Source organism: Melanerpes formicivorus, unplaced genomic scaffold (assembly GCF_026170545.1).
Source record: "Melanerpes formicivorus ecotype bairdi unplaced genomic scaffold, bMelFor1.0.p_v2 SCAF_247, whole genome shotgun sequence".
Taxonomy (NCBI): domain Eukaryota; kingdom Metazoa; phylum Chordata; class Aves; order Piciformes; family Picidae; genus Melanerpes; species Melanerpes formicivorus.
In genome coordinates, this window is record NW_027142599.1 from 76,864 (window position 1) to 88,879 (window position 12,016).

A 12,016-nucleotide genomic window follows, 5' to 3' on the forward strand; every position below is an offset into this window, starting at 1 on the left:
GATAGCACTGCTGATCTTATAGCACATTACATCAAAGTCTCCCTTATCTAATACCTATTAGAGATCAGCCATTTTAAAATAAGGACTCTAGACACCAAATGCAGCAGGAAATGAACACCTCCTATCCTACACTATCTCACTTAAACACAGCCAACATGTGCAAACAAAAAACCTTGAAACACTGACATACCCTTTTTACATCACTTCAGAGAGAGATTATAATGAGTTTATCGCTGCATCAGGTAGCATCTCACAAAGCTCTTATTTATACTTATATGGAGATATATATTTAATAGAGGTGATGTCTTTAGACAGAAACTTACAATTCTTTGAGTTTCTTCATTTGTGAAAATGCATTTGCTTGAACTGACATAATTGCATTGTTACTTAAATCTCTAAATAAAAACAAGAAAAATAACATTAGAGGGAGGAAGAAAGAGTAACTTATTAAATATAATGTATCACAGTATAACCTAGGTTGGAAAGGACCCCAAGGATCATCGAGTCCAACCTATCAACACAGACCCCATGACTAGACCATGGCACCAAGTGCCACGTCCCGTCTCCCCTTGAACGCCTCCAGGGACGACAACTCAACCACCTCCCTGGGCAGCCCGTTCCAATGCCGAATGACTCGCTCAGTGAAGAATTTCCTCCTCACCTCGAGTCTAAACCTCCCCTGGCACAGCTTGAGACTGTGTCCCCTTGTTCTGGTGCTGATTGCCTGGGAGAAGAGGCCAACCCCTTCCTGGCTACAACCACCCTTCAGGTAGTTGTAGAGGGCAATCAGGTCACCCCTGAGCCTCCTCTTCTCCAGGCTAAAATATCCCAGCTCCCTCAGCCTCTCCTCATAGGGCTTGTGCTCAAGGCCTCTCCCCAGCCTTGTTGCCCTTCTCTGGACATGTTCAAGTGTTTTGATGTCCTTCTTAAACTGAGGGGCCCAGAACTGGACACAGTACTCAAGGTGTGGCCTAACCAAAGCAGAGTACAGGGGCACAATGACCTCCCTGCTCCTGCTGGCCACACTATTCCTAATGCAGGCCAGGATGCCATTGGCCCTCCTGGCCACCTGGGCACACTGCTGGCTCATATTCAGGTGGCTGTCGATCAGCACCCCCAGGTCCCTCTCTGTTTGAGAGCTCTCCAGCCACTCTGACCCCAGCCTGTAGCTCTGCATGGGATTGCCGTAGTCAAAGTGCAGCACTCGGCACTTGGACTTGTTGAATGCCATCCCATTGGACTCTGCCCATCTGTCCAGTCGGTCGAGGTCCCTCTGCAGAGCCTTTCTACCCTCTAACTGACTAACATCTGCCCCTAACTTGGTGTCATCTGCAAACTTGCTGATGACTGACTCGACCTCCTCATCCAGATCATCGATGAAGATGTTGAAGAGGACGGGGCCCAGCACTAATCCCTGGGGGATCAGTGTATTATTGAGCTATTAATAAACTTAAAGATTAAAGGAACAGTTCGCTCTTTTAGTGATATACAAAAATCCCTTCGCTCAAAAACTAAAGGATTAAGGAAGTTTATAGAATGCTTAACATGTAACAACTTCTGCATTAATTCCAAAACTCATTTTCAGCATACTTCCAAAATAAAACAACCTTCTCAAAATCACAGTGGTGACCACTTTAAATGTATTTTATTCAAAGTCATAAGTAGTCTTATTTCAATTAGCATCAATATCAAAAGTAATTTTTTCCAATGCTGGGTTAAATGTGAAATGTTAAATGCTTCTACTACTTACAGGTGTTCAAGTGCATCCAAACCAGAAAATGCTTTCTTTGTAATGGATCTAATCCTGTTTCCTTGGAGCACCCTGAAAAATGTAAGCACATGATGTAAAAATGATTAATAAAATTGAAGCCATTTTTTAGCTGAACAATTGCACTTTTAGCAATTTCTAAACTGCAACTAACATTCACATTTCCATTTTCCTCAATGCAGCAAAATGTCTCACCTCTAAAAGACACTCATTTATTCTCCTAGACTAAAGCCTTAGATTTTTACACTTAACTTTAGAAGATGTTTTAATGTGTACAGTTCTGGTATGGATTATTCTAAATGTATACACATCGATTTCTTTTCATTTCATAGATGTGCACTTGAAAATGTTAATGTAATGTGGCTGTCAATGGCTCCATGTCCCAGTGGAGGCCAGGGACAAGTGGAGTCCCTCAGGGATCAGTCCTGGGACCTGTCTTGTTCAACATCTTTGTGGGTGACATGGACAGTGGCATTGAGTGCACCCTCAGCAAGTTTGCTGATGACACCAAGCTGTGTGGTGCAGCAGACATGCTGGAGGGAAGGGAGGCCATCCAGAGGGACCTTGACAGGCTGCAGAGGTGGGCACAAGCCAACCTCATGAGGTTCAACAAGAGCAAGTGCAGGGTCCTGCACCTGGGTCGAGGCAATCCCAGGCACAAATCCAGGCTGGGCAGGGACTGGCTGGAAAGCAGCCCTGAGGAGAGAGACTTGGGGGTGCTGGTGGACAAGAAGCTCAACATGAGCTCTCAGTGTGCACTTGCAGCCCACAAAGCCAATCAGATCCTGGGCTGCATCAGGAGAAGTGTGGCCAGCAGGTCAAGGGAGGTGATTCTCCCCCTCTACTCAGCTCTGGTGAGACCCCACCTGGAGTACTGCCTCCAGTTCTGGAGCCCCTATTACAAGAGGGATATGGAGGTGCTGGAACGTGTCCAGAGAAAGGCCACGAGGATGATCAGAGGGCTGGAGCACCTCTCCTAGGAGGACAGACTGAAGGAGTTGGGGCTGTTCAGTCTGCAGAAGAGAAGGCTCCCAGGTGACCTAATTGTGGCCTTCCAGTATCTGAAGGCAGCCTACAAGAAGGCTGGGGAGGGACTTCTCAGGATCTCAGGTAGTGATAGGACTAGGGGGAATGGAAGCTGGAGGTGGGGAGATTCAGGCTGGATGTGAGGAGGAAGTTCTTCACCATGAGAGTGGTGAAACCCTGGAATGGGTTGTCCAGGGAGGTGGTCGAGGCCCCGTCCCTGAAGGTGTTTAAGACCCGGCTGGATGAGGCTCTGGCCAGCCTGATCTAGTGTGGGGTGTCCCTGCTGGAACTAGATGATCCTTGTGGTCCCTTCCAACCCTGACCGATATTGTGAATTAAGCCACTTCCATTGGAAGTTGCATTGCATTATCACAGACTATCCCTGTCATTACACCTTTGTCAAGTAACACCCTTATTACCTCCTATTATGGGAAAATTGTCATTTTTTGATATATGTTTGCACAACTCGTCCTAATATTTAAGTTAGACTTGAAAAATCTGGAATTTCTTTTATATAAGCACAACTAGTACTAATATTTACAATATTTCATATAAGTTAGACTTGAAAAATCTGGAATTTCTTGTATATAAACCAAACATTTTATAAAGAACAAAATGGTAAGGGAGAAAGGGGAAAAAATACCCCAAACATCTCAGCTGTGGAAAACATATCATAGAATCATAGAATCAATAAGGTTGGAAAAGACCTCGAGGATCATCGAGTCCAACCTGTCACCCAACACCTCATGACTACTAAACCATGGCACCAAGTGCCACATCCAATCCCCTCTTGAACACCTCCAGGGATAGTGACTTCACCACCTCCCTGTGCAGCCCATTCCAATGGCTAACAACTCTCTCTGTGAAGAACTTTCTCCTTGCCTTGAGCCTGAACTTCCCCTGGTGCAGCTTGAGACTGTGTCGTCACTAGGTGTTGGGCTTGTCCCTTGAAACACACGCAATCTCAGCTAACTTTTTTTAAGGAATGATTAAATATAAATATTATTTGCAATACTCACAGTTTCCTGAGTTTATCTAGGCCAGAGAAGGCACCATTCATATCTTCAATAGTCCATGATATTTCATTGTTTTTCAGATCCCTGTTTGGTGGGGGGGGGAAGGGCATTAGTACTTTTTTCCATTGATAATTAGAAAGATCACAAACCCAACAATTTTAAGAATTGCTACAAGGGCATTCAGATGTAAGACTATCATAAGAGAAGCAGTGTCATAGGAAGGGATCAGCTGTTGCCCCTTCAAAACAAAATATACCCATGCCCTTCGAAGTTCATAATTAACACACACAGAACACAGATTTATTAATTATTACACACAACAACACCCACACCACCAGCCTACTTATCTGCAAAGCAGCAAGAGATGAGAGGCTTGTGAGAAGAATGGTACAGGGTAAATCTAACAGCTCCTACACACCTTGCAAGTCTCTGACTTCTCTTTATCTCCCTCTGAACAGCATCTTTGCTAGATGGCCAAAGTATGAGTATGTGAGTAAACTCCTCGAAGTCAAGGGTCTGAAACCTTTTCAAAGTCTAGATGGCAACCATTTCATTCACCTGGCTAACAGATGGCTTAATGGTATGCTATTGAGCCAGCAGTGTGCCCAGGTGGCCAAGAAGGCCAATGGCATCCTGGCCTGTATCAGGAATAGTGTGGCCAGCAGGAGCAGAGATGTCACTCTGTCCGTCAGCCCACACCTTGAGTACTGTGTCCAGTTCTGGGCCCCTCAGTTTAGGAAGGATGTTGACTTGCTGGAGTGTGTCCAGAGAAGGGCAACAAAGCCGGGGAGGGGTTTGGAGCACAAGCCCTATGAGGAGAGGCTGACGGAGCTGGGGTTGCTTAGCCTAGAGAAGAGGAGGCTCGGAGGAGACCTTATTGCTCTCTACAACTACCTGAAGGGAGGTTGTAGCCAGGTGGGGGTTGGTCTCTTCTCCCAGGCAACCAGCACCAGAACAAGAGGACACAGTCTCAAGCTGTGCCAGGGGAGGTTTAGGCTGGATGTTAGGAAGAAGTTCTTCACAGAAAGAGTGATTGCCCATTGGAATGGGAGGTGGTGGAGTCATCACTGGAGGTGTTTAAAAAGAGCCTGGATGGGGCACTTAGTGCTGTGGTTTAGTTGATTAGATGGTTTTGGATGATAGGTTGGACTTGATTCACTCAAAGGTCTTTTCCAACCTGGTTAATCCTATCCTATCCTATCCTATCCTATCCTATCCTATCCTATCCTATCCTATCCTATCCTATCCTATCCTATCCTATCCTATCCTACCCTACCCTATCCTATCCTACCCTACCCTATCCTATCCTACCCTACCCTATCCTATCCTACCCTATCCCACTTGATGATTTCAATGAAGTGGAATATATTTACATTATTTTATCATCTTTCTTCCCCTTCTTTTAAGAAATGCTATTTCAAAAAATGCTCAAATGCTTCAAGCAATTGCCTAGTCATGACAAGCATCAGCATCCATAGTAATAAGTTTTGAGTTTTGTCTTCCTACTTCCACCATGAGGGAAATGTTGATTAAGACACAAGTAGGATCCAGATCCCTAAAGCTGTTGGCAGTAGTGCTGTTTGCTGCCTTCAAATGGAGACATGCCTTTGCCATAATAACGCTACTGCAAGTTCATATCATAATTACCACCACTCATTATGCACAGCCTTAATGAAAGAGCAAATTCTCCCTCTCTAAACTACTCTGAAGAAAAAAAAAACCACCAACAACAAAAATCTACTGCAAGAAAAACATGCTGACCTGGAAAAGTTAACAAAACATTCTTGTATATTGCATAAGGGAAAAAATGAATATGTAAACACAGAGGGTTTTTCTTAAGATTTTTGACCTTAAAAATGGAGTTTGTCAACTTACAAAATCTGTAGACTGGAAAGCCCCCGGAAGGCACAATCAGCAATGTAATTTACTTTGTTGTTTCCAATGTACAGTCCAACCAGCACACTTAAGCCAGCGAAGCTTGAATCATCTAACCTCGCTAAGTGATTAAACGTCAAATCTCTGCAAATTCAAGACCAAAAAAAATATTTTCATGTTTATGCCAATGTGCTTATTACTCAGTTCAACCCAGGTGAATTCAAGGGAGGTAGAAAGATTTTTTTTCCCCCTTACAGCTATCACAAAACCTACTGCATTGCATTTTATCATACCGCTTATGTATCGCTTCCAACAGTTCACAAATTACTGAAGGATTAATGTATTTCATCTGAAGATGACTGTGTTACAGCTTTAGTACAACTGCCACCGTGAAATGAAGCAGTCAGGGCTGGCTTCAGTTTCTTTCAACAAAATATAACTGCCTCACATACAAAAAAAATTGTAGCCACATTGGAAACTTTGTTAGGAAAAATTCACAGATTAGTGGTAAGAAGCTCATGCTTTGGCATGTACCTAGCTTTCAAAACTGGAATAGAAAAGAACCTACTCACAGCTCACTGAGTTTTTGGCAAAATTCCCAGGCATCAGGACTGATCCTGCTGATGGCATTTTGGCTGAGGTGGAGCTGCTGTAGCATCAGCAAACCGTAAAGCCAGCCTTTGGTTACCTCTGTTAAGTTGTTATGGTCCAGCTGCCTTTAAACACATACAAACAGATAAAAGACATAAGGATCAGAAACTCAGCAGCATGCACGCTTTGCCACAGGCCCGTATCTGATACTGGCTGGATGGCTCTAGCCTCTGTTTACATTTACAGTTGTACACATGCATTCTGAATGTGCTGTCCCACACATTTGCCAATGACTGCTACTTTTCAAACCACATTAGAACAACTTAACTCAAAAACATCTTTACATTTTACCAAGGCAGTTCTACTCATTTTGTGCACTATTAGCAGAATCTTTCAGCAAGAAGTCGATACTTACAAGACTTCCATGTTGGTCAATCCCCAGAAAGCACCATCCATGAGCCTAGTAACCCCATTTCTCTGCAGTTTTAACGATTTCAAAGCTGGCAGTCCTTGGAAAGTAAGTCCATCTATTTTTTTGATTTTATTGCGACTCAGCTCCCTGCACCAATAAAATTCACAGTTACAGTATAGTAAGTTTACCCACATGACAAAAAACTTTCCCTCTCTGGAAACAAAATGTTATTTAAATGCATTTCTTGCACATAAAACAACAGAGGCAAGATATAATAAAAACCAAACACTGTACAGTAACACACTATGTTTAACCACGCCACCACTGTTCTCTAACTTTTTGATAGTGAGGACAAGTACTTGGCAGTTTCTTTGTTTTCAGAGTTAAAAGACTGTACCCAAGAATATCATTGTTAATCCTGTTTGCAAATTCAAGTGAAAGCAAGTTCTTTGTGCTTATCCAGCAGTAGAGCCATCCAGGTTAACTTGTAATATCAACTAATACTCAGTCAGAAAGAAAAAAAAAAATTAGTTGTGTTAACAAGGCAAAATTAAATATTCTGGATGGTCTCCTTCCTTCTTAATCTGGGACCAAGCATTTGTTATGCAGTGCTCACCCATTCTCTATAACTAGTTATAAAGAGTTCCTTCCCTCTTTCTCCAGTGGTCTTTGCACTCACCTTCCTACCTCTACATATACCCCACCCCTTGTAGGTCAGAAGCTGGGACCTATGTGCATCCTGGAAAGGAGTTCCAAGGCATAACTAGTTGGAGGGCAAGCTGCAGGGACATTAGCACTCAGTATTTTTTGTTTTCCTGCTCTCCACAACACTTTCCTGGCTTTAGTAATTTTTAACTCCAAACCCTGCACCAACTACAAGCTGCTTTGCAAATTTCCAAGATATGTGTAAAGAGAAGTCTACCTGCACACACAGAGAACAATGTTAACTGTTTTTATAACTCTGAATTTCAACTAGCCATAATTTGTTAAATTAACATTTTATGTATCAGCTGTTTCTAATAAAAAGACACAAGATTAGACAATACTAGGAAAAGGCTTACATACAAGTGATGATCTGCCCCTTCATGAATCCCTCCCTTCAAAAATTTACTTCCCCATAGGAAGTGAAGGCCTAAATAATGCTTTCTCATAGCTATACCACAATTATTTTGAAGACTCTCAAGTCTTGTAAGAATTCAGCTTTTCTCTCTTGGAGCCTGATAAAAACCCTAGCTGACAACAGATAACTGACAGAGAACCCTACTCTTCTTCCTATGTCTAAATACATACAAACAGTGAAGAACACTCAAGATCAGCCTTCAGTTCTTCCCTACTTCTCCAAATACTCCTTTGAGAAGATAACACAAATACTCTGCCTTCATTACAGATTGGCTGCTTAACATAACTAGGTCAGACTACCGATTAAATTGGGAATGAACCAAACATTTTTAGGCAAGAGTATCACCAACATCACCAGTATCATCAACACCTGAATCTGGAGATCAGAAAGTCTGTTAAGCTCACTGACAAATGATGCTCTGTTTGTTTTTGCAGGACTGCTCTCACACTCTTCTACTGAGGCTACTTCCTGCATTTGTAGAAAGAAAACACAGTCATCCTTTTCACGGGTCAAGCATCCTAACACTTCACTGTTCTTATGAACTTTCACTCTCAAGGTTTACCTTAAAGAGTCCATTAGTTTTTTTTATTCTTGGCTATCTAATATGGAAAATAATTATTCAGGATTTGACAAAGTGCAATCCTAGCCCATCATCTCGTCAGTTTCCTGTACTCTAAGGAAGAAGTGGGAAGGGGAAAAAAATAATAAAAATCAATGGATGTCTATTTACTCAAGCACACTGCTTATTGTCACACTTGAAAGCAAATTAATTCCCTCCATTTCTCCATGAAAGCACAAAATAAATAAGAGACTGCTGTAGTGAGCTATGTAAGTTTACTTCATTTAGCATTTTTCCAATGGTTTCTCACAGGCATACTGCTATTACACCTTCTCCAGCCTTGTCTGGGGTTTTGGGGTTTTTTTTTTGTCCTTTTTTTTAATAGGCAAACATGATTTTAAACACAAAGGCTATTCACATCTCACCCATATATAAGACTAGTTTTGTTCACTACAAAGCTGCAGTTAGCAAGGGCTGCAGTAATATGGGGTTTGTGTCTGTCTCACTCTGCTTCTGGTTAAATTAAGGGCTACAGTTCAAGCGCTGCCAGTGCTTTGGAAAACCTGAAAACAATTAGTCAATTGTAGGTTGCACTTACAGGTGCTGCAGATGGGAGAGTTTAAACATCTTTTGAGGGATTGCTGAAATTTTGTTCCTGTTCAGTTTCAATACTTGAAGTGTGGTAGACAAATTGTCAAAGGTACCAGGCTCCATGGAGGTTATTCGGTTACTGTTAATGTACCTGTTGAAAAAATGTCCAGAAGGATAAATTTACAGTTCTTTAATAAAATCTTAATACCAAGTAGTGAAACACAAAGCTCTTGCACTGCATACTCCTTGATAAATTGAATTTAATTTATCATATTAATTAAGAGCTCCTGACAGCTCAGTCCATGGTCAAATATTATTTCACCACCAACATTTTGTTCTGCTCTGCAGGAGTGTATTATTGGCAGAAGACAGCACATTGCAACTCCATTACTTTATTCTCACTCAGGAGACAGCTCTGGCATTTCAGTATTAGTGAATAAGGATTAAGGTAGACTCAAAACAGTCCACCAAACTCGGTGTAACTCAACACTAGCCCCATCATGGGGAACTACCTACTTTTGTTACGTAATTGCAACATAAAAGGCGCATCCATGTGCTTCACCTTAACATACCAACCTTCTCTTTTATGAGCCGAAACATCTCATTGCAACAACTCATGTATTTGAGCTATCAGAGTCTATGTTAAACTCAACAGATGAAAAGTAGGAATGACTATTTAATGCCTGTCTAATTAAAAATGTTAATACCTTAACAAACAGCTGCCAGTCTAAGTTTATAGTATGTTTTTCGAAAGCAACCTGAAAGAAAAGAAGGAATACTAAGTTTTACTTACAAATACTTGAGCTGTAATGATGGAAATGATGATACTCTTAGCTCTGATATGTTGTTGTTGCTCAAGTCCAAAGTCTCTAGACTCTGAAACGGCTTTAGGTGTTCAGAAAAGATGCTGGCAATCTTGTTATTGGTTCTGAAATTAAAGGGCAGTAGTCAAGGTTATCATTTCCAGTGTAAGCAGTTGTTCACTACACATGACTGAGGAAAGCTACTTCTAAATTTCCATGCTTGAAAATAACTTTTATTTAAACAAAACAAATAAATATGTTCTCTAGACATAACATTCATTTCTAGCCATTCCAAATCACAAATCAGGATGCTCTGTGTTCATCAACAGTTCTTTAAAACCATTCCCAAACAAGATGAAAAAAACCTGCCTTATAACCCAGTTACTGCAAATCATGGCTATTACAACAAGATATAAAACTCAATGAACATCTATTATTGAACAGTAGAAATACCTGCTTATTTTAATTTAACAGTATGCCACAGTATTGTAACGAAATGAGATTAGAGTTGTTCTCTATTTTAACCAAATTAACATCCTAGTAGCTAGACACTGTTTCATTTGTTGAAAATGCCTATAGCAGGAAAATGAGACAATTTCCAGAGAAAACAGAGCTTTGCCAGAAAAGATAAGTGACAGCACCACCACCTCCCCCCACCCCGAAAGATATTCTGTAATTCTGCAATTAGATCTAGTATTTCTTCCCATAGATTTTTCTCATGACTTCACAAAGAATGGCATTTCTGCTTATTACAGCTCATTACAGAGGTTCTGGACTTCATGTCTGGTAAAATTTCAGCTAAGCATCACACCCAGCTCTTCTGCAACTGTTTAAAGACATGGGTATCCCAGCCTACTATAAGGAACACTCTTTTCTCATCCAGTGAAATGTGTTTTTTCCAGAGATCTTATTTCATGTTAACATCCACCAACCCAGCAGTTTTTCCATCCCAGTACATAATCCTACACACAAATCAGCAATATGACTGGGGTTATTTGTTTGGGGCTAATACTGCATAGGGCAAACCAGATCATGACCAATTAAATGAACGTAACCTAAAAGCATTCTTGTTATCTTGGGAAGTTTTGGTCACTTCTGGCTGTGGTACATTCTGCACCTGGTATGATGAGTAATTGTGACCGTTTGAGGCTGTGCCTTTAAGAAAGGGACAGAAGCTCTCTCCAGTTCCTAGAGATTGCATGAGAAGGCAATTTCACTGGAACTAACAACAAAAATGTTGATTCTGGAGGGCCTTTATTGGAAATACTTGCTCTTACTATCAAATAGTAAGCCACACATTTAGGATAGGATGGACAACCTTTCACATGCTCAAGGGGTGCAGAGAGATTACTGCTCAAGACAAAAAATACGCCTACTCAAAAACTAAACCAGAAGTTAGATTAATGGTCCTTCTGACCACATGCAGGAATGGGTAAGTGATCTTACAGCCCTTTCAACGCTGCACTTGTATCATGTTTCATTCCTCAGGCTGCCTGGTAGAGGTAGACTCCAATTTTTTTAACTCTTACCTGAAAGTATTTATAATAAATGGAAACAAATTACTTTAATAAAAAACAACAAACATCACCACCATGTGTCAGTTCCACTGGCCAAATAAGACTGTGAGTTAGATAACAGGTCACAGAGCCCTGCCTTTATGCATTAGTTTGTTTATAAGGTAATTACTAACAAGGTATTAAAACTGCCAATTACTTGAGTGACGAATAAAATTTTCCTTGCAGTAAAAGTGTGCTCCAGCCAAAGCCAGCAATTTCCTGAACTGCACGCCTCCTAAATTGCAGTGTGAAAGTGCTCAGTTATGAGACAGCTTGCACAGTGCTGTCTTTGTGTCAGCACTGCTCCATAAAACAGAAATTCTTCAGAACTGGCAGGATAATAGCCTCTGTATTACAAAGTTTAGTTGGACTTAATGGAACAGAATAGAACTCTTAAACAGCCTTCAGATTAGCACTTAAACTATCTGGCAAATTACCTGACACAGAGCAGGTTACAACAAAAACAAACAAACGAAAAAACACAGCTTTTTTTGCTGCAGGGAACATACTTCCTTGTTTGGAGATGGAATGGTCATATTGTGGGGAGAAAGCAACTTCTTTTGTTCACTGAAAGAGAGCTATATATCAAAGTCCTAGTCTATTTCACAATGAAAATCAAACCAGCCCTCACTGCACCTTCCCATTTACTCCTATTTGTAGTTGCTACTCAAATGAAAAATACCTGAAAAGTTCACTCCT

General features: G+C 41.1%; 1 protein-coding gene across 1 annotated transcript in view; it reads right to left on the reverse strand.

The window, feature by feature from the left end:
- LRIG3 (leucine rich repeats and immunoglobulin like domains 3) overlaps positions 1-12,016 on the reverse strand; it is a 51,298-nt gene that overhangs the window by 17,129 nt on the left and 22,153 nt on the right. Inside the window, exons 4-11 of the mRNA XM_068169943.1 lie at positions 9,752-9,886; positions 8,966-9,109; positions 6,692-6,835; positions 6,258-6,401; positions 5,686-5,829; positions 3,814-3,894; positions 1,751-1,822; positions 324-395 (exon numbers count right to left, since the gene is read on the reverse strand). Coding sequence (XP_068026044.1) covers positions 324-395; positions 1,751-1,822; positions 3,814-3,894; positions 5,686-5,829; positions 6,258-6,401; positions 6,692-6,835; positions 8,966-9,109; positions 9,752-9,886 — 936 coding nt within the window. The remainder of the gene's footprint in view (positions 1-323; positions 396-1,750; positions 1,823-3,813; positions 3,895-5,685; positions 5,830-6,257; positions 6,402-6,691; positions 6,836-8,965; positions 9,110-9,751; positions 9,887-12,016) is intronic.